The sequence below is a fragment of the Mytilus edulis genome, chromosome 11 (assembly GCF_963676685.1).
Source record: "Mytilus edulis chromosome 11, xbMytEdul2.2, whole genome shotgun sequence".
Taxonomy (NCBI): domain Eukaryota; kingdom Metazoa; phylum Mollusca; class Bivalvia; order Mytilida; family Mytilidae; genus Mytilus; species Mytilus edulis.
In genome coordinates, this window is record NC_092354.1 from 18,754,250 (window position 1) to 18,778,728 (window position 24,479).

The following is a 24,479-nucleotide window of genomic DNA, read 5'->3' on the forward strand; positions in this document are numbered from 1 at the left end:
TCTGGTCCCCGATATGAAGGTTAGAAATTAATTTCCTGTTAAAAAACTGATTTTTTTTAAAAAAACTGAAGGATTTTCTTTTCCCAGGAATATATTACCTTAGCCGTATTTGGCACAACTATTTGGAATTTTGAGTCCTCAATGTTCTTCAACTTTGTATTTGTTTGGCTTTACAACTATTTTGATCTGAGCGTCACTGATAAGTCTTATGTAGACGAAACGCGCGTCTGACGTATTGAATTATAATCCTTTGATAACTATTATCATACTTTTATGTTAAAATGCAAGATTTTGTTAATGCAAAGGAAATAATTATAAATGTAGATGTGATGGAGGATATAAAAAAGAAGATGTGGTATGATTGCCAATGAGACAACTATCCACAAAAGACCAAAATGACACAGACATTAACAACTATAGGTCACCGTACGGCCGTCTACAATGAGCAAAGCCCATACCACATAGTGAGCTATAAAAGGCCCCGATAAGACAATGTAAAACAATTCAAACGAGAAAACTAACATTACATTTATGTAAAAAAATAACGAAAAACAAATATGTAACACATAAAGAAACGACAACCACTGAATTACAGGCTCCTAAATAATTTGGCGGGGTTAAACATGTTAGCGGGATCCCAACCCTTCCCTAACCTGGGACAGTGGTATAACAGTACAACATAAGAACGAACTATAAAAATCAGTTGAAACTCATCAGATGGACAAAAGTACAAGTGGACGTGGCTTATATATATATGGCGGTAAAACATTTAAATATAATTCAACTTGATGTTTTTATTTCTTATCATTAGTTCATGCTTGCAAACCAAATCCATGTAAAAACAATGGAAGATGTTATCCCGATGGCAAAACAGGATATAAATGTAGATGTGTCGGAGGATACTCAGGACCTACATGTCAAGGTATGATATACATGTGCATGCTTAGAATGACATAGTTTTTGTTTGACTTATTCCCCTTTGCCACAATTTCGAATGAATAATGACTTGGTTACAAGTTGAGGCATGCAATATACACAAGTTTGAAAAGAGATTTTTACGGGATCGTAGTGATAAATTAAAGATAAAAAAAAAAAAAAGAAGCAACTTTTTCGTGTGTCTAGCTATCAATGTTACAAGTTAATTTGAATAATTTATGAACGAATTTACACTCTTAAACCTTTTACATACTTCAAAGGGAAGTAATCCAAGGTCATAATATATTAATCGAAATTCATATGTTGAAAAAATTCTGCTTTCCATACAGAAAGTTAAATTTCAAAAGGAAAATGAAGACCGACAAAATTTTTTGTGTTGGTTGAAAATACACAAAACCGGATTTATTGAATACCAAACAGTTTGACTAAAAAAGACACTTGGATCGTTAAATTTTCTTAAAATGTTGACAATATATTTAGTTTGAACTGTTGACACAAAAAAAAATATTTTTTTTTAACCATACATATTACATGAATAACTATGTTAGATAGATAGCTCTTTGACAAACATTAATTTTCATCTTTGAGAACCTTGATTTTTAATTACTGATAGTGTGTGATTAAAACATTCTACAATATTCGAAATAAACATACTTAAGGTAGTATGGGTTTATTGCGCCATCTTGGATTGTGAAAAAGAGAGAACCTAAGGTCCAGATTTTATATCAAGTTAGCAATATACAATGCAGGAATGTAGATATTTAATGTGAATTTTCATTTAAAAAGAACCAATTTATAAGAATATAACTTATAAATATTAATATTTTTAAAAGTGTAGAATATTTTTGGTTGTTTTTATTCAAATTTTTTAAAATGGCATTTTAGGGGAGGTAACTCTAAAAGAGTGTATTTTCTAAACGAATTTACATGGAATTTTCCAAATTTGTATTTTAGCCAGAAAAAACCGTACGGGGATCCTGTCTTTTCTTTTGATGTTCTCAAAGCATTGTCTGAAAGCTATCTTTTCCTAATTTATTTTACAATTCTATCATTATGTTTAGTTTTTTTATCAAAAAATTGTGTTCTTTCTGTATAATCCATTCAAAATGTGCCATTTTGTCACAAGATGTAGCGTGAGAAAATGCGCGGTGACCTATCATTTTGAATATATTTTTGAACATATGTTAATATATACTACGTTTTGGCAAAGTATGAACAAATTGTATCATTTTTATTTTAGACTCCCATACCACCTTTAGTGTTCTATACACTCTGAAACAGGATTATCAAACATAAAATAATAACGCTTTGCTTGCATAACTTGTATACAACACGAAGCCGCAACTATAAATATGATATTGTATTTAATGAATACGGTCCTATTTTCAGAAAACGCCTGTAAACCAAACCCCTGTAGAAATGGTGGAAAATGTTCAGCAGACAAATTTGGAGACTACACATGCGATTGTCGTCCAGGATATTTTGGTCCAGAATGCGAGAGTAAGTTTATGAAGGATGTTTGCTTGTCATGTTTTACATTTTTATGTCAGCTTTTCGAAATCCTCTGGTTTTATTTATATGAATGTCTTAAATTTTTTTGCCAACGGATCCCCATTTTTCCTTTTATAAATCTTTTACATGTATAATTATAAACCATTTGGAAACATCTGATAAAAAATATTTATTTTTTAATAGTTTTGGAGAACTTGAACTGGTTAATGTTAAAGCTATGACAAAATCAAGAGAGAATATTTTCACGCCAAAATTTCAATGGCTAATATCTTGAAAACAAACACATTGACCCCTATATTTTTTTTTTGCTTTTTTGATTCCTCAATTTTTCCTCTCTAATTATATACTAGTGTTATGGAAAGTTATTTATTTTGAAACTGAGCAGCGAACTTCCTTAAGGAGGTTGTATCACTGGACATTATGACTTTCTTGAAAGAGCTTTGCTGCTCTCAAGCAAGCTATTAAACATGTTAAACGAACAGTTTAAAGATGCGAAGTTTAAATAATTTCTTCTTACATTTTACGTACGCCATCACGATATGGTTGGCCGCTATTTTTACAATTCTGTTCCCTTTTCCTAGAATGTGATTAACAGAATTAAACTTATCCTGGGTTTGTAGTAACATGATCAGAACGACGGGTTCCACTGCGATCACTATCGGTTTAAGTTAACGGTTAGGGGGCCAGTAATTTATACGTAAAAACATTAGACGTATGGGGATAGATAAATCATAACCAAATCCATTTGAAGTCAGCAGGTGTCACATGTGGAGCAGGATCTGCATATGATACACATGAGATCCCCCTAGTGTTTGGTGGGTTCGTGTTGTTTAGTCTTTACTTTTATATGTTCTGTCATCTGTACTATTATATGTCTGTTTGTCTTTTTATTTTTAGTCATGGCGTTTTCAGTTTATTTTCAATCAATGAGTTTGACTGTCCCTCTGGTATCTTTCGTCCCTCTTTCGCATAATGGAACTGGACTAATAGTTTCGTAAAAAATCGTAATTGATCAATAGGGAAGTAAAAGGTATTTGTAAAAAACGAAACCCTGACGACTGAGCAATTCATTCTTCTAACTTTACATCTAATACATACATATTTTTTCTCATCAATAGGGTATGTGTGTGCCCCTAATCCATGTAAAAACAGCGGGATATGTTCATCTGATGGCAGCGGTGGTTACAGATGTAAATGTAAAGGAGGATACTCTGGTCCTACATGTAAAGGTAAGGTGTAATATAGTGTATTATCGCACCTAGAATAAATAATGACGTCATGCTTGGTTAAATGTCGTCAGGTGGTGGCATCCTATGGGTTCAAATTGTGTTAGTAGATTTCAAATAGAGTTCATGATGTCACATTTAGTATTACTAGTGACTTATTGTATATCATTACTTATATTTATATATAACTTAACAAGACAAGTACCGTATGCGATACATTTGTTAGTCGATTCACCAATGCCCCCCACATATCTATTAAGGGTAAGTGAAATCTATGAAAAGATTTGGTCTTCGGCCTCAACCCATTTGAATTGTAATTACCAATTATGGATCTGTAGGGGGTCAGTAGCAATCAAAATGACATTGTGTATTTATATTTGACTTTGAAATACTTACTTCTCTCCACTGTAAGTTCTTTTTAACTCATTGTAATCAAGTCATATTGATAACATGTGTAAATGTAATCATTTCTTTATGAACGACGGGGAACTTTCGAAATATCACGAGCAAATGAGGGTATCAATTGAGATAAATCTTTACTTTTGGTAAAACGGTAATTACAATTTAGTAAAAATACACGGATAAAAGATAGTGCAAGCCCCAGAACGGTAACACTAACGAGACTTTTGCTTTACCTGGAGTGTAATTATGCCAATTTGATGTGTTGAAGCTTGGCTTGTAGGGATCTGGAAATGCTCAATTCTTTTTTTTGTTCTGAATTTGTTTTCGGGATCGTAAGATTATTATACACTTTTAAAGAGTTGAAAGCTCAAGATGTAATTGGCTGAATAAAAAAGTACCAGAACAAAAATGCATGTTTTCCTCAATGCACTAACATTGATGCCAATGAAAAATAAATGAATCAACAGTATCCCATATATCGTCGTTGGGCTTCTAAAATATTTCGTAGATGACTTTTCTGGCTAAAAATACATTTTGACACCAATGGTCTGGGCGGGAGGAAATCTTTGCTATTACAAAATAGCATACAGTTAGACTAATAAAAATGTGTGAAATAAGACATATTACAAAATTGCCAATGTCAGTTGTTTGTAAAATTGGCTTCCAAAATGTTTCATGAAAACTTGAAAATCGTTGTAGAATGGCTTTGGGAAAAAAATAATTGTACATTTTTTTTATTTCAGTGAAAATAATTTAAGGATAATTCTTGGATAATACAGAAATGTCAAAGTTTTTATTTCACTGCTATTTACAAAAATGTTCAAGTTCACAAGCGACAATTTGGAAGCATGCATTTTGTCAAATTTTTCAAAGCCTGTTTGTGAGATATTTTTTTCTCGAAAAAATTGTAATTTACAACATTTTGAAAGCCCAGCGACGGTATATATTGTTTTATCTACTATATGTTCAAACACTATGTCTTATTAACAATGTAATTGATTTTGATACTTTTTTTTAAAAATTTGCATTATTTTCTTAGTCAATACTACAGTACTTTCACCCTTAATTGTTAACTTTGTATACATTGCGTCTTGGATAGAAATTTGTTTCATTGGCACTCAAACCACATCTTCTTATTTATATACTAGTAGTACATGCTTGTAACCCCAATCCATGTGACTTGGAGTTTATTGTTTCGTGGTCATTCATAACAAATATTCTTATATATATAGTTAATGTCTGTAAACCCAACCCATGCAAGAACAGTGGCAGATGTGTCAACAAAGGCAGTAGTTACAACTGTATCTGTAAAGGAGGTTATTCTGGACCTACATGTGGAGGTAAGATAATACGTAATGTGTAATCATGTGCAGTATGTGTAATCATATGCAGTATGTGTAATCATGTGCAGTATGTGTAATCATATGCAGGTTATGTAATCATGTGCAGTATGTGTAAAAAATACATCAATCTAAATTACTCAATATCAATATTCAAATGCTTGTATCCTACGTTATAGTCAAAGATTGAAAATTATTTACGTAATGAAATGCATAACTTTAATGAATAAGAATACCCAAGGTGGAAAGGAAATAACAAATTGTAGTAAAAATTTAAATTTTAAACTAGAAAAAACAATAAAACAATAAAGTCCAAAATTAATCAAACCATTATGCATATGTTTAACAATGATGAAAGAAATGTTTCCTTCTAACTAATTAACCAATGCCTTATTACATCCATTTAATAATAATTTTCAATTTTGTTAAATGACAGTTATTTGTAAATCGACACACTCGAACCACATGCAAGCGTGCAAAACACAGACAGTGCATGTTTGTTCTAGTTTTTTTTCTCTATTTTGCTTAAAGCCGTTAAAAAAACGTTTGAGATATGATGACAAGCTTTAGCTTAAGTTAAATGCGTATAAAAGTCTTTATTGTATTTTATAAGTTTCACTCTATTGACAATGTTGTCAACTTTGTTTTGTGCATTTTACAATTCATCAATCATTTTAAATTTATTTTCATCTCAGCGTTTCATTAAACAATACATAATGACGTTTATTGTTTGCTTTGCTTTCCTCTCATTTTCTTATTGCGATGTCATTTAAAAAGATGCCTGATGATTGTATTCAGATCTTTAGAAAAGAAGAAGAATTAAGTTTAGACTGGGTATCGTGCAACAATATAACAGCATCTATTAAAAGATTTCGTTGATACCATTTTCCCCAGTCTCGATGGTTTCCATGTGACTTGGAGTTTATTGTTTCGTGGTCATTCATAACAAATATTCTTATATACATAGTTAATGCCTGTAAACCCAATCCATGCAAGAACAGTGGCAGATGTGTCAACAAAGGCAGTAGTTACAACTGTATCTGTAAAGGAGGTTATTCTGGACCTAAATGTGGAGGTAAGATAATAAGTAATGTGTTATCATGTGCAGTATGTGTAATCATATGCAGTATGTGTAATCATGTGCAGTATGTGTAATCATATGCAGGTTATGTAATCATGTGCAGTATGTGTAAAAAATACATCAATCTAAATTACTCAATATCAATATTCAAATGCTTGTATCCTACGTTATAGTCAAAGATTGAAAATTATTTACGTAATGAAATGCATAACTTTAATGAATAAGAATACCCAAGGTGGAAAGGGAATAACAAATTGTAGTAAAAATTTAAATTTTAAACTAGAAAAAACAATAAAACAATAAAGTCCAAAATTAATCAAACCATTATGCATATGTTTAACAATGATGATAGAAATGTTTCCTTCTAACTAATTAACCAATGCCTTATTATATCCACTTAATAATAAAAGAATTTGGTTAAATGACAGTTATTTGTAATTCGACACACTCGAACCACATGCAAGCGTGCAAAACACAGCCAGTGCATGTTTGTTCTAGTTTTTTTTTCTTTATTTTGCTTAAAGCCGTTAAAAAACCGTTTGAGATATGATGGCAAGCTTATGCTAAATTTAAATGCGTATAAAAGTCTTTATTATATTTTATAAGTTTCATTCTTTTGACAGTGTTATCAACTTTGTTTTGTGCATTTCACAATTCATCAATCATTTTAAATTTATTTTCATCTCAGCGTTTCATTAAACATTACATAATGTCGTTTATTGTTTGCTTTGCTTTCCTCTCATTTTCTTATTGCGAGGTCATTTAAAAAGATGCCTGATGATTGTATTCAGATCTTTAGAAAAGAAGAATAATTAAGTTTAGACTGCGTATCGTGCAACAATATAACAGCATCTATTAAAAGATCTCGTTGATACCATTTTCCCCAGTCTCGATGGTTGAATTTAGTTATTGAACTCGCTCGGCAATCCTCGCGTTTTAAAATTGAAAATTTATCTGTTTTGAGTGGAGAAATATCGTATCGTACTCAATGCAGTGGTAGATAAAATTTAGAACAGAAACGGGGAATGTGTCAAAGAGATAACAACCCGGCCATAGAGCAGACAACAGCCAAAGGCCACCAATGCAGCGAGAAACTCCCGCACCCGGATGAGTCCTTCAGCTGACCCTTAAACACATAGAGTCTATATTTATAATTCAACAGAACATGTTTGTAAACCTAATCCATGCCAGAATAGAGGTCGTTGTGTTCCCGAAGGACGTGATGGTTACAGATGTAAATGCGTAGGTGGATATTCCGGTCCTACTTGTGATGGTAAGATACCAGTTTACACATATACATATGTTCATGAATTAGTCGTTTTAGAATCTAATGAATTGTGGGTAATATTTACAAAAGCGTACACCAAAACGTTATGATTGGTTTGAAACGTTCCTTACAATTGAAATTCAAGCAATGAAGTAACGTTGTTTTTATTTTAGCGTACGGACAATGAGATTACCCATAATCCTTTAGATTCCGAAATAGCGAAGTGATTTATATGTCAATATGAAAACTAAACAAGAACAATTAAACGAGAAAAAGACTATGTGCGTTTGGCAGAAATAAAAGTTCGATTTTAGTCGCTATCTTATATAATTTTGTATCTTAATTCCATTGATGCTTACTCATACTTTATGTTTAATTCTGATTCTCATGACTATATTTTATTTCATACACGCTTTCTGTAATAATGTTATCGATAAAAAAAAAATCATTGGAAAATACAGTTTCATCTTCCTCCGAGGGGTACAGCTATCATTTTAGTGGAATGTTTGTAGTCATATAGCTCTTCATCTTTTTTTGTTTTTGTACATCTCTTGCTTTCAAATATTTGGCTTTTGAGATAACCTGCTGCGTGCAAATGTATACAAGCGCTACAGATGCATGATTTAAAAAAAAAACTGTTATTTTCATTTTTTAGAAAATGTATGTAAACCCAATCCATGTCAAAACAAAGGCAGATGCTACCCTGACAACAGTGATGATGGGTTTAAATGTAGATGTTTAGGAGGATACAAAGGTCCTACATGTGAAGGTAAAATATCATCATACGTTATGTTCAAATTCAAGCTTTGGGTTGGTTAATGTGAGGGAAATAAATTTAGATGTGTAGGAGGATACAAATGTCCCACATGTGAAGGTTAGATATTATTATACCTTATGTTAATAAAATTCAAGCTTTCGGTTTGTTAATGTGAGAGAAATAGTTATAAATGTAGATGTAGTGGAGGATACAAAGGTCCCACATGTGAAGGTAAAATATTATGATACGTTATGTCAAAATGCAAGTTTTTGGTTGGTTAATGTGAGGGAAATAGCAATATATGTAGATGTGTAGGAGGATACAAAGGTCCCACATGTGAAAGTTAGATATTATCAATCTTCATTTTGAAATACAAGCTTTTGATTTGTTAATGTGAGGGAAATAGCAATATATGTAGATGTGTAGGAGGATAAACAGGTCTCACATGTGAAGGTTAGATATTCATGATATTATCATACTTCATGCTAAAATAGGAGATTTTGATTTGTTGATACGAGAAAAATAGTTATCAATGTAAATGTGCCGAGGGATACTCAGATAGTTGTTAAAATGCATAAAAAGTAAATCACAAAAATACTGAACTCCGAGGAAAATTCAGAACGGAAAGGTCCTAATCAAATGGATTGTACAGGCCTTTCCAAATGTAGAAAATGGTAGATTGAACCTGGAATTATAGTGCTTAATCTCTCACTTGTATGACAGTTGCATATAAGCTCTGAAATTATACAAGCTTTTTCACTACGTCACAAACCTGTAGAAGCTATCTGGCGTGCTATCAACAATATATTGTGAATACATTGTTTTATACTTATGACCTTTGTTTTGCTACACTTGACACAAACAGGAAGTTGTCTAGATGAATGCTTCGCCCCAGACTGCATTAAATAGCGACAAGGTGTTTACCGTCTCCTTGATTACTTTGTTCAATTCGCCTTTTCAGAATCCAATTCCTCATGAGTAATATTTTCCAAAGTGTATACCAAAACATCGTGATTGGTCAAACATGTCATAAACAATGGAAAGGTTACCAATAACGTGACATTATTTTCATTTTGGGGTACGAACAATAAAATTACCCATGATTCTTTAGATTCTTAAAACGGCCATTTGTAACATGAAAGTCCGTTCCTTTGTATTGTTAAATTGAAGAAATAAGAGTTCAATTTAGAATCAATTACTTGATTTTTAATTTTTCCATGTATCTTTATGTTCATCAATATATGATATATATCACATTGTAATGTGGAATTTTCATTTTTAAGATAAACCAAACCCATGTAACACAAAACCTTGCAAAAACGGAGGAAAATGTAGTTATAATGGGAAAACTTATACCTGTAAATGTGCTTATGGATACCGTGGAAGACATTGTACTGCTAAAGCATGTAAGTGAAGAATTATTTTAATTCAAACATCTTTATCAGGGTTGATTAAATTGATAGTAAATGACAAAACATACAGAAAAGGCCAGACAGAAAGAAGTATAAAAAAAATTAGGAAAAAGTACGGCGAGAAATACCAAGGATGTTTAATTTATAATTCAGTTTGTAAATATTCAGTTCAAAATAAACATTACCAACCTCATAAATGCTAAATTAGGACAAGCTGATACTTACATTTCTGTTTTGAAGATAAACCAAACCCTTGTGTTGTTTCAAAGCCATGCAAAAACAGAGGAAAGTGTATTTGGAATGGAAAATCTTATAGATGCAAATGCGCATATGGATACAGCGGCAGGCATTGCACTAAAAAATCATGTTTGTATAAGATTAACCAAAAGTCAAATAGTAATGTTGCAAAATCATGCTTGGATTTAAATTGAGACTGCTTCTGCGCAGCTTTTCCTGCAATTCGTGAAATGTGAAGACACTGAAGCAAAATATCAAAATACCGAACCCCGCGGAATATTCAAAACGGAAACTCTCTAATCAAATAGCAAAATTAAAAGCTCAAAGACATCAAACGAATAAAATTATCCCAAATTCAAAAATATTTTAACCGATGTAAAATTATTCACTGTGGAGTTCTCAAAGTATTAATACGTTTCTGATTCTTGCATTCAGTTATCATAATGTAATATATCGTTGCAAAAAGATTTTAGAAAAAAAAAAACATTTAATCACTTAGCATTTCTTTTATATGAAATAAAAATAATGTTATTCAACTTCGCACTTGGTTTTCTAATTGTTTTTTTTTTTTGCTTTATTGATGTGTGTGAAACACGAAAGGCGCGTGTGACGAATTAATTATTAATCGTGGTATTTTTGGTGGGTTATTTTCATGCACACGATAATTGTATCATACTAGTCATTGTTGGGCCCTTAATAGCCTGCTTTCGGTGTGAGCCAAGGCTATGTGTTGAAGGCAATACTTAGACCTACAATTGATTACTGTTTAATCATTGTGACTTGGATGGAGAGTTGTCTCATTGGCTCTCATACCACATCTTCTTATTTATATTTCCATCTTAAATTTCTGTTTTGAAGATAAACCAAACCCTTGTGTTGTTTCAAAGCCATGCAAAAACAGAGGAAAGTGTATTTGGAATGGAAAATCTTATAGGTGCAAATGCGCATATGGATACAGCGGCAGGCATTGCACTAAAAAATCATGTTTGTATAAGAGTAAAGAAATCAAATATTATAGTCTCAGAAATATGCTTAGATTTTAATTGAGACTGATTTTGCGCACCTTTTCCTGCATTTCATGAAATGTGAAGTTACTCAAGCAAATTTTACCAAATTCAAATATATTTAAACAGATGTAAAAATTGTTCGTGTATAGATCGCAAATTAATAATATGTTTGCGATTCTTGAGTTCAGTTATCTTATTGTCTTATATTGTGGCATATTGATTTAAGCATAATTAAATAACATTTAATCACTTTCCATTTGTTTTATGAAACACATCAATACTATGCAACTTCGTACTTTATTTGACCTTCTGACTGTGATTTTTTCGAGCTTTACTTATGTGTTTAAGACAAAAGGCGAGTGTGACGAATTGATTGATAAGGCTGGTATCTTTGATGTGTTTCTTTTATATTCATCAGATGATTGTATATGACGAATTGTTTCACTTTTTAATTTGTAGATAAACCAAACCCATGTGCTTCAAGACCTTGCAAAAATAGAGGAAAGTGTACTGTTAAAGGTACCGGATATGTGTGTACATGTGCAAAAGGATATAGTGGCAGATATTGTGCCCTTAAATCACGTACGTATCAAATAGTGTGCTCTTATGTCATGTGCGTATCAAATATTGTGCTCATATACCGCTGACGAAGCATGTATTGTGCATCAAAGGTAGTGCTCTTATGTCACGTTCGTATTAAATATTGTGCTCGTATCTTACGTACGTATAAAATGTTGGCTCGTATATCAAGGACGAATCAAATATTACTCTTATATAACATATAAACATACATTGGGCTCTTAAAGCACGTACGATTTAATCAACGCGACGTCTTCAACAATGGATGATAACAATGGATGGCTGTGTGATGTTTTGTTTTAAAAAAATTGCATATCTAGGACGAAAACATGATAATTTGAAAGCAATAGGAATCTTTCACTTCAGATATCAAAACAAGTACACATGATAAACAGTTATTATTTTTATTTGAACAAGTTATAATGTCTTTACAACTTAAGAATATATTGATATCACATTGTTTGTCCCATATTTATATTAACTGATATATTTTTATTTTGCAGCACCATCCTACGACGATGATGACGAGTATTAAGTTAATCTAGAAATTTAAAATTGTTTTTCATTATTAAAGGATATTTGATATTCATATATAAATTGTTATGTTCATTCTTATGATCAAATGATATTGATACACCCAAATGTTTTAGCATAAGTTTATGAAATAAACACCAAGAAATATAAAACGCACTATATATGAAAAAACCCAAAACCCAAAAGAAAGCAAATAACGTACAGTATCCCACCAAATGTCAATATTAAAAGTTTAAACACATCAAACAAATGGGAAACACTGTCATATTCATAAATTCATACAGGTATTTCTCCATGTAGAAAATTATGGATTGAACCACGTCTTACATGTACATTGTATCCAAACCTCTCACTTGTATAACAACCGTATAAAATATTACCATGTTGACAATAATGGGTGTATCCGAACCTCTCACTTGTATAACAACCGTACAAAATATTACCATGTTGACAATAATGCGGTGATCAAAACAAACAGACACAACAGACAAAATGTCAAAAAAACCAAACACAACCCAAATAACTAAAAAAATATAGTAACATGACAGCAAAGAAAAAAAAACCAAAAAAACCGGCGTATGCTTTTTTACTATGTACATCAACTGTATAGATAAAATGATGATATATGAGTTGTAGTCCTGTGGTATAACAGTAGGGATGTACATTTAGTGTTTAGACCAAGATTTGAATTCAACATGACTACAAAGAATTTCCTGGTTTTAGTTGTGTTTTGTATACATCTGTTTGTCTATTGGTCTTCTTCAGTCTTTTGTTCCCATATTGTTGTCTGTTTATTTTTGACCTATAAATTTGAATGTCACTTTGGTATCTTTTGTTTCATTTAAAAAACCTTTCATAGCCGTATATCATATAAATTGATTCGCGATTGGTCTAATTCCGTGTGTTGCTTGCGACAGATTCTGAAACAACAGCTGATACACAAAGTGAGATATTTTCATTTCATTATTTCATTATGTTCTGCATAATTTATGTGTAAAAAAAATTCTAAAATTCCCAACTTTTAATTTGTACGCCAGACATCCGTGTCGGCTACAAAAGACTCGCCAGTGACGCTTCAATTATAAAAGTTAAAAAGCCAAAATCAAGTACAACGTTTTGCAAAACACATCTAAAGTAATTTGTTATTGTAATAGAATATGAATTGTAACCCTTTTCGGCATTGAGAAATCTCAGAAGCATCGAAAGGATCCTACTGAAATGAGTAAGCTATCACGCACAAAGCATTTTTTATGAGTCTTTTGTAGACAAAACGCGCCGTCTGGCGTAAATATTTTTTTTTTAATCCTGGTATCTATGATGAGTTTATTAACAACAACTGGGTCGATATATGGAAGTTTTTAACGACCTTGACTGGCTATACAGCCCTTGCACGGTCGGACTGGGTCGATGACACTACTAGCGGAGATTTATTTCCCCTAGAGTATCATCGGCCCAGTAGTAAGCACTTCTGTATTGACTTCAGTTATCATTGATGTGTTCATAATTATGAATTAACTGTTAAAAAAATCTTTGAATTTTTGAAATACGAAGGCTTTTCTACCTCAGGAATAGATTACCTTAGCTGTATTTGGCAAAACGTTTAGGAACTTTTGGTCCTCAATGCTCTTCAACTTTGTACTTTGTTTGGCCTTTAAACATTTTTTTAATCGAGCGTCTCTGATGTGTAATAGGAGGGTCTGGATAGGGTCTACAAAAAAGAGAACAATCGGCAATAATAAAATGTAGAATAAAGGGCAAACATAAAGAGAATAGAAAACCAATAGACATAAAACAGTACACAGAATATAAGGCTGTTAAAGTATTGTAATATGGAATAACAGGCAACACTTATAAAGAAGAGAAATCATACCCTTGTAAAAGAGGGACGAAAGATACCAAAGGGACAGTCAAACTCATAAATCTAAAACAAACTGACAACGCCATGGCTAAAAATGAAAAAGACAAACAGAAAAACAATAGTACACATGACACAACATAGAAAACTAAAGAATAAACAACACGAACCCCACCAAAAACTAGGGGTGATCTCAGGTGCTCCGGAAGGGTAAGCAGATCCTGCTCCACATGTGGCACCCGTCGTGTTGCTTAAGTGATTACAAATCCGGTAAATAGTCTAATGCGGTAGGTCACATTCATGAAAGGGAAGGGGATTGTAGTTACGACGTAAGGAACATATCCGATATCATTTGTGAAACGGTAATTCCATAACGGTCAACCATCTCGTGATGGCGTCCGTAAAATTTATGAAGGGATGACTTCAACCTGTCAGTGTTCCAAAATAAATATAATAGTTTTGGATTTATCATTTTAATTTATCGAGCAATTTTCAAAATGCGCATCTTGTACAGAAAAAAATGTAGCCGTCAAAATTCCCCCCCCCCCTACGAATTAATTACGAATAAATTAATGTTATATATATTCAGAAGGAATATCTGTATAATGGAATGAGGATACAACAAAATATTCAAATGGGCGTCTGTTAAATATAAGAAACAAATATACAAGAAATTGAGTATAATGCGGTTTTTACACATTATTCAATTGATTCACAGGTAATGTTAATCTCTAAATTTCTTTTATGTTTTAATCGATATTCAAAGTCTTATTTGTCAACCTCAGCGTGGAGTATATCAATATATAATAATTTCATCACAAATCTATTATATGTTCCATCAATATGTTCCAATTCTAAACTAAATGAAAAGAGAACGTTTGGTTGATTGAGAAAACTTGAAAGATATTCATAAATGCAATACTCGGACAACCTCTTATAATTAAGAATGGATATTTTAACTGTTTAAAAAAGGTGACTATATGTTAAAAACATATTTCAAGTAAAATATTATTATTGCAACTAAGGTAAAGTTTCTTCAAGTCATATCGAATTATCTCGCTTGACTCGATAATATTGATAAAGTATAAAACTTCGTGTAAGCAGGTTATGCAACGATCCCTTATTGTCATATTAAAACTTATATGTTAGCGTAGACCTACAGCGTGATCCATTATAGTGGGAATAAAACAAAAGGAAGAGAAAACATTCAAAGAGTGCCATTTTGACTGTACATGCATGGACAACTTAATCATTTATTTGTTCTATATTTTGTACTTACGATCCATGCATTTCAATGATATATATTGTAAAAAAAATTGGTGACCCTCGAATTGCGTTATCTTTACAATGGATAACACGCTATAAGTTATTGTACGTTAAGGGATATACAATATTTTGACTGGCAATATCTTCAGAATTAGACTTATGCAAAATGTTTTAAAACTGTTATTCCGGTAAACAAAATCATCAATCATGCAAAGTTTCTAACTGTAACCTTTGTACGGGTGTGTCATCTATAGATTTAAAAAAGAGGAAAAGTACTCTTATTAAGAATTTAATAAGAAACGAAAGAAAAAGTATAAATAGATTGATAGATAAATAATTAAAGAAACAAAGAAAGAAAGTCGGAGAACAAAAATAATATTTCCATCAGTTTAAAATAAATGATAGGAGAATATTTGATTAATTGAGAACCCTTGATGTTTATAAATAAAATATTGAAACACCCGCTTAGAATTTTTAAAGGATTTTACCAGATATTTTAAAATTGTATTAAAAAGGTGACTATATGGCGAAAATATATTTCAAATAAAATGTCATTGTTGCAATTGAGGTAAAGTTTCTTCAAGTAATATCGAATATTGACCTACAGCGTGATACATGACAATGGAAATAAAAAAATCGAAGAGAAAAAATTCAAAGAGTGCCATTTTGACTGTACATGCATGGACAACTTAATCTTTTATTTGTTCTATATTTTGTAACACGAAACTATATATTTTTATTTCATTATGTTCTGCATATGTGCAAAAAACTCTAAAATTCCCGACTTTAAATTTGTACGCCAGACATCCGTGTCAGTTACAAAAGACTCGCCAGTGACGCTACAATTGTGTATGTTGGCAATAACCGCTTCTAGTATGTTACAACGTCGACAAATTCACGTATGGCTTGTTATTTATAAAACAATATTATGAGTTTATTTGGTTTGTGTTTTGTGCAAGAGCTTTGTGCATCTTTAATGTATCTATTATCTTTGATGACCGTATTGTAAATTTTTTTTTTGCTAACAAAACTCATCGCTTAATAGTTAGATAAATATGGTTTATGTTGTCTAACTGAAGAGAACATTTCACCTCATTTTTACTATTTACTGAAAAAATATATTTATAAGGCGACAATTACATGGTGAACAGTGGTTGCAAATCAGAGACATTTATCTTAGAATCGAAAAACCAATGCTGCTATCGGAGTGATATTTGTGCAATGAATTTCAGAGCTTATATGTCATTACATCATATTTGCTGTATAATACTTCACTTATTATCTTTACGAGGTTATCACTCTGAAAAAGAATTGCTAAACTATCTCATGCCATAAAGGTATTGCTTTGATAAATGACAAAGAAAGTTAAATACGTTTTGTATTCAATGTAAAACTGTGTTTTAAAATATAATTGTAAAAATAATTTATTCTGCCAGAATGATTAAGAAATGTTTTTAAGCTGCTATGAAGATGGAGATATGTTAACCAACTGGTTTACAGGAAACATGGATAGATCCATATGTAACAAATTAACACCAAACAATAAGGAGTTCACAATAAGCCAACAGTAACAAAGAAGAAAATTGCACAAACATAAGATACAGATATATCAGGACGAAAGCAAGAACAACTTAGCTACGGTTAGCAGTTTTAGGTCCCTTAGCGACATCCATTGTGTTGTTCAATACAATTCAAAGGCGATGATAAGTATCAATCGACAATGTCATAACTTTAAAAAGGAAATGGCGTTGTGTTAACGACGATTTTAATGATCTTTGTTATATGTGAAAGAAATATCATATAGTTTATTAAATCATAATGGCGTCAGTAAAACAAGTAATGTTTGCAAAAGAGGCTACGATGCCAGTTGAAATTTCAATCTTAGGAATCGAAAATCGACTTACAACGTAATGGTTAAAAAAAAGAAAAACAACCCAGACAATCAGACAAACAGTAGTACACAGAACACAACAATATTTTTTTTATGATTTTATTTGTATTATTTGTTCACCAGTCCAAGCAAGAACACACATATTATGTTCTAATTCATAACTTCAAGCGAAAATACATTATTTACAAAATAAACGATACAAAAATGATCTTTGTATGGAATCAGCTCATCTTAAGCAAAGCTTTTATTCTATTAAAGACAAATGAAACATAAGAAGTTTTCGTCTGTTTCTGTCTGCCTAGGCCGCTACAGGTAACAATCACAAAACAAATCGACAAAAATAAAAACAATTTTCATTATGTACGCAATACATATTATAAATCAAATGAAGGATTCGGATCCTTTTCACATTATTATTCACATTAATCAAAAATAACACAAAAAAATACATTTAGTCAGGTGGGAAACTTTATTGCGCCAAAAGCAAACCTCGAATGACAATATCCTAAATTCAAACAACTGCCAAAAGTTATAATCTTTATATTAAAACTTAATTATATATTTATATCACAGTGTTTTCTCCATATTTATATCAATTGATATATTTTTATTTTGCAGCACCATCCTACAACGACGATGACGAGTACTAAGTAAAACCTAGAGATTTCAAATTGTTTTTCATCATTAAAGGATATTTGATATTCATGTATAAATTGTTATCTTTCATTTAAGTATCGTGAAATATTATGGAATGAACATCAAGAAATATAACATGTTCTATATATGAAAAAAACCAAACCCCAAAGAAAATCTAAATCGCACAGCCTCCCAACAAATGTCAAAATTAAATGTTTGAACACATCAAACAAATGAAATGCACTGTCAAATTCGTATCTTTTTAAAGGCATTTCTCCATTTATAAAAGGGTTAATTAAACCAGGTATATGAGTTTACTTGTATAAAAACCGCCCAAAACACAAAATTGACAACAATGTGTGAATACAACAAACAGAAGCATCAGACAAAAATGTCAATAACACGACGACAACACCCCCCCCAAAAAAAAAAAAAAAACCAACGAAAAATCCCAAATAAAACGGCATATAATATATTTGCTATATACAGCAGCTGTTCAGATTATGAAGTGATGAAAAGAAAATTTTGACACCATGGTATATGAAATCGTGTGTTTGCCACATGCTTATAGGGGATGCTCATAAAAAAGATAACCAATCTATCTTAAAGTCCTACGGAACGGTTTTCTGTAAATTTTAATGTTACCGAAATTATTGAATTATTATGCATCTAAACTAAATGCTGTTTGTTGTATTATCGACAAACATATTCGTTTAAGGATTATTGAGCTCAAGCTAATTAATTTTCGTGTTTGTTGTGACATTGATGTTTGAAAAAAAGCAAGTGGAAAGCATGATAAAAAAATGAATTAGAAGAGCCATTTCATTTGTTTATTTTCTATACATTCCATGTTTCCATTTGTTAAAAAAACTATTCCTTTTGCAGTTGCTACATGGTTTGATGTATAAAATTTGTACTCCAGATTCCCTGACGTCCGAAAATATTTGCAAAATATAATTTTCCAATAGAAGGTAAACATGACATTGCAAAAGTGACCAATCGACTCAATTGGCCAACAATGAATTGTTTGCTACCTTGATTGTACTATCACTGACAAACACTTACTGCGTTGGAATTAGTAGAAAAACTTTCAACTATATAGTGTTAGTGACTCTCATGCAAAATGATTTTGTCAGTAAATGTGTTTAATGTAAAATCTATATCCTAATCCTCTATTTGCTAGCTAAGATTACAAACATATTGACTTCATGTTACAAATGTCTTTTTCTTTCTTCAAACAAAAATCAAGCATGATGTCGTTGTGACGTTACTGGTTGCCCGAAATATGGATGAAGTACAAACGCAGATTTATTTGCACAGGATGTGTAAACATTTTTTTCAGGACAAAATTAAAAAGTATGGACATTACATTCATGTTTTTTAAAAAGCGGGGACGGTAAAAAGCTTAATATTTGTATACTTTTAGTCCAGCGATGAAGTCCGTATGTTGCTAATTTTATTTGTTTTCATAATTTACTTGAGTATACATTTGAGAATGGACATAAACCCGACCAAAGAGCGAACAACAGCCGAAGGCCACCAATGGGTGTCAACGCTACGAGAAATTCCAGCACTCCGGAGGTGGTCATCAGCTGGCCCCTTAATAAAGTTGTGTACAAGTTCAGTGCAAATGAACGTCAAACTTCATCCCAAAACATATTTAAAAAAAAATAACATACAAGACTAACAAAGACCAGAGGCTCCTCACTTGGACAGGTGCAAACAAATGTGGCAGGGTTAAACATGTTTAGGGTGATCCTTCCCTTATACTTCTAGAAAATGAAGAATAAAGGAACACATAGCAAAACACACAGTAAAATTCAGTTGAAAAAAGTCCGAGTCAGAATAGGTAACAAAAGAAAGAACACAAAATAACAATGATACATACATAAACAAAGGAATACTAGCAGTTACAGACATACCACATCCAGACATAAATTAAACTTATTGAAAGATTATGTCTTCATCATATGAAATTAAGCATCATCCCTCCAGGTAGGGGGTTAGTACTCTACCATCATAAAATATATGAGTAGAACCCGTATCATGCCATCAGCTGTTTTTAAAATTAATGTGTTTATTTCCGATGCACACTCCCGATGAGTTAATTAAAATTAATACCAACATATGTTGAAGTTACAATTGTTTCATTCATGCAACGCACACGCGTTTAAATAAATATTTAAACTTGACAACTAGAGTTGTTTCTCTTTAATCGTACGTTTGTTTGACTTATCTTTATAGTCTCGAAACCCACAAGTATTTTGATATTTATGTTAATGTGTTTATATAAATTTGTTTTGGACATTTTATACTTGAATAAGATCCAAACAAATATTGAAATATTCTTTGCAACATCTTTTAACAACACACAAAACTTTTAATTTGCAAACCATATTATCCGCATTTAGATTGCGTTCATACTAAATATTTACATTATAACGATCAAGAACATTGGCTATGTTATATTTTATAGTACTCTTCTTGGACTGTTTTCTAAATGATTAAATTTCCATATTTGTCATACAGTTACAAAATCATACCATATGGAATCTTATCTTGAGATGCGTTAAACTCTTTATATTCTACAAACGGTGTATTGCTACCGAGTTTTAAAAACCAACAGATTAAAAAAAAAATAATCTACCTCTGGTTCCAGTAGATTGATTATTGAATTTGAATCTTTTGTAAGTTTCCTTCTTGTCAGTCAGAGTAAAAAAGATACAAATTAAGAATCGAACAGTTCTTCAACAAATGATTTAGTTTACTTTTCATATATCACAGATACAATTTTCAAAATACAAATAGCAATTATATTGAAATGATGCCCGGTGTAGTTACTGATGTAATTCCACTCATCCTTCTTTAAATTTTATAAATGAGGTACCAAAAGAAAGAAGAATGAATAATCTTTCAAATTGTGATAATTAAGTTATGACATAATTATTACATAATTAATTGTTATGTATTAATTGCTATATTGTGATGTTCATACTTGAATGAATTTTAGCATCTTTGTTATTCATTGCATTCCAAAATATTTTATTGATTCTTGCACAACACAGTTTGACCTCCAAAACTGTGTCTCAGATTTTTCCTATTGTATTCCATTCTCTCATAAATCTTCAATGAAGTTTGCAACATCAATTCATAAGAGATCACTAAATTCAATTGGGTATAAAGTTTGTTCTATTGATGTTTTTGGAAATCTGAGACAAGGTTTTGGAGGTCAAGCTGTGTAGTACAAGAATCTATAAAATTTTGGGATGCTATGAAGAACAAAGACGTTAAATTCATTCTCAAGTGTGGACATCACAATCTAGCAACTAATTACATAACAATTAATTATGTAATAATTATGTCATAATGAAATTATCACTATTTAAAAGATTGATCTTTCTTCTTTCTTTTGGTACCTCACTTATAAAATATAAAGAAGGATGAAATGAATTACATAAGTTTAAAGTTGTCTGATTTGGGAGTGAAAAAATCTGTGTATTGTGCTACCTTAGATATTGAATTTCTTAATTTTAATGAACTTGAATTATTTTATTCTTTTAAAATTTGAAATTATCCGATGATCCAATATTTAAGGATAAGCTTTTGTTAACATTTAAATAGTTGGGTCTCCTTCCTGTTATAGTTTCTGATACACACATACAATGTACCATTTCTTTACAAAAATACAAAAATGCTGTATCATAAAAAAACAATTCTTTTAGGAACAACTTTAATGAGTAAAAGATTCTTTTACTGATTCAAAAAATCTTACCGATGTTTTAATTTCAAATGTTGTCATAATGATTAATAAATTTGAAGTTCACCCGTGAAATTGTAAATCGGATAATGTATTGAAATTTGATCTTTAATTGAATGACATTCTTACAATGCATGCTCATTAACCTGTAATATTTATCAGGTGAGAATAGTGCATTAGAAAAATGAGACTCTTGATAAGTGAATCGTGACTATCATTGAAAAAAGACTGATGTGAACACAAAATATTTCAATGCCTATAATGTCTTTTTATTATTTTATTCATAAACCTATCATATTTAAATTGACATATTTTCATAATATAGAGACGAATAGCTTAGTATTAGAAGTAAGACGATATCAAAATTAGAAACCACGTCCTGTAGAATATTAATTATTTCTGCATTATTTTTGTAAAGGGGTTAAAATTTATAAATAATCTTGCTAAATGATACATTTAAACGTTAATGATTATAACACAGAGTATTTAATATACAATTGACAATTAAAAATAAACAATATACCATAGAAAACAAAGGAGAAAACAGAAACAATTCATAACTTTTTAAAAAGTTCCGGTAGAAAATATCTTTCCCTATGAGTTTAGATGCTGAGATATTTCAATTGGTGTAGGAAATATGACTTTTTACGTTAATACGTTAACATGGTTAATGTAATCCTGATTTATGAGGCTGACTTCATGCAGGAACTTCTTAGGAAGAAAGATAAGAAGTTAGCAATATCCTTTAACTCTACTTTCCGCTATATAGATGACGTTCTTTCACTAAACAATTCAAAATTTGGTGACTATGTGGAACGCATCTATCCCATCGAATTGGAGATAAAGGATACTACAGATACAGTTAAGTCAGCTTCATATCTTGACTTACATCTAGAAATTGACAATGAGGGTCGGTTGAAGACAAAACTTTACGACAAAAGAGATGATTTCAGCTTTCCAATTGTGAACTTTCCATTTCTAAGTAGCAACATTCCAGCAGCGCCTGCATACGGGGTATATATCTCTCAATTGATACGATATTCCCGTGCTTGCATTTCCTATCATGATTTTCTTGATAGAGGGTTACTGCTCACAAGGAAGCTATTAAATCAAGAGTTCCAAATGGTGAAGTTGAAATCATCCCTTCGTAAATTTTACGGACGCCATCACGAGTTGGTTGACCGTTATGGAATAACCATTTCACAAATGATATCGGATATGTTCCTCACGTCGTAACTACAATCCCCTTCCCTTTCATGAATTTGACCTACCGAATTAGACTATTTACCGGATTTGTAATCACATAAGCAACACGACGGGTGCCGCATGTGGAGCAGGATCTGCTTACCCTTCCGGAGCACCTGAGATCACCCCTTGTTTTTGGTGGGGTTCGTGTTGTTTATTCTTTAGTTTTCTATGTTATGTCATGTGTACTATTGTTTTTCTGTTTGTCTTTTTCATTTTTAGCCATGGCGTTGTCAGTTTGTTTTAGATTTATGAGTTTGACTGTCCCTTTGGTATCTTTCGTCCCTCTTTTGTTGATCTTACTGCAAAGACCTATTTTCTGGAACAGTAGAGCATATTATTTTAAAGACAGAACGAGAACACATGTGATATTACGTTATAGAAAATGCATATTTTAAAGTTTTTCTGGTCGTAGAACACACCGAAGGGTGTCAGTATTGATCAAATGAAAGATCGACCGTATGACAAAAAAAACCTTAAAATATGCATTATCTGAATTATATACCGTAAACAAATATCAATTTTTATAAAGATTTGCAAAATTTAGCATCCTAATTTAACGACCACACTAAAGTGTGATATTCCTTTCTAATACGTTTAGAACTGCATGAAGTAAGACATAAATTAATTGGTACCATCCGATAACGGTGTATGAAAAATACAAGCCAATTCGTCAGTAGTTTATTGTACTAACTTAGTTTATGGAAAGGGAGGGGTGCTATGTATCTTTTCTCTATTTGTAATGACATTTCTATCGCAGATAAGTGATTGTTTTCTCAACAATTTTTTGTGAATCGAATGAAATTCTCAAAATTATTTTCTTTTAAATGACAAAACATGTTAAACAGAATATAATTATATAACCTCCACTCCCCCAATCTGGACAGTAAGCAACCAACAATCGATCAACCTATTCAGTGTGTATCAAAGAAGATTTTTAAAAAAACTTACTCACGAATATGTTAAATATGGCCTTATTAAAAGTGTTATGACAGTTTTACAATGACAATTATTCTCACATCTATGATAAAGTGTCTGTATTGACGTAAAGCATTAAGAAAACTTCACATGATTTGTATCTAAAATTAAAATGCGGGTAATGACACCTATCATAAATTGAACTTTAAAAAATAAATGTCCAAATCGGCAACATAAAACTATCAGACGAATTCAAATTTGCAGTAAATTATAATTTGCATTTTTAACAAGGAAAAACATCACCACATATATATATATTTAATATACAAGATATGAATTGATAAGTGTTCACTTATTATTGTTTTGTTTTATGTAAAATGTACTTTTTATGGATGTTATATAAAGGTTTATTATAATGATAGTTAAAAGTATGCTCATTTCTGAATCGAAATTTGATACAATGTCAGTACAAGCCTTTAACATAACTCGACGAAAATAAAAGCCCATTACAAACGTTGACGCACAATGCCTTTTATTCTATTAGTTTCATTGATACCCTTCTGTTGACAAATCTAACACGGGTTCGGGATGTACAATGTTCTTTAAATTTCATCTAAAGTT

General features: G+C 31.3%; 1 protein-coding gene across 17 annotated transcripts in view; it reads left to right on the top strand.

Annotated features, from left to right (window-relative positions):
• The window catches only part of LOC139495273 (adhesive plaque matrix protein 2), a 227,403-nt gene that overhangs the window by 5,175 nt on the left and 197,749 nt on the right, over positions 1-24,479 (top strand). Inside the window, exons 6-17 of one of the 17 annotated variants that reach the window (XM_071283549.1) lie at positions 812-922; positions 2,326-2,436; positions 3,567-3,677; positions 5,309-5,416; positions 6,384-6,491; positions 7,660-7,770; positions 8,420-8,533; positions 9,805-9,927; positions 10,174-10,299; positions 11,029-11,154; positions 11,637-11,759; positions 12,260-12,347. In XM_071283549.1, coding sequence (XP_071139650.1) covers positions 812-922; positions 2,326-2,436; positions 3,567-3,677; positions 5,309-5,416; positions 6,384-6,491; positions 7,660-7,770; positions 8,420-8,533; positions 9,805-9,927; positions 10,174-10,299; positions 11,029-11,154; positions 11,637-11,759; positions 12,260-12,291 — 1,304 coding nt within the window. In that variant the 3' untranslated portion in view covers positions 12,292-12,347. Of the gene's footprint in view, positions 1-811; positions 923-2,325; positions 2,437-3,566; positions 3,678-5,308; positions 5,417-6,383; positions 6,492-7,659; positions 7,771-8,419; positions 8,534-9,804; positions 9,928-10,173; positions 10,300-11,028; positions 11,155-11,636; positions 11,760-12,259; positions 12,348-24,479 lie in introns of those variants that run through there. The other 16 variants (XM_071283556.1, XM_071283555.1, XM_071283554.1 and 13 more) reach the window with 16 other exon arrangements.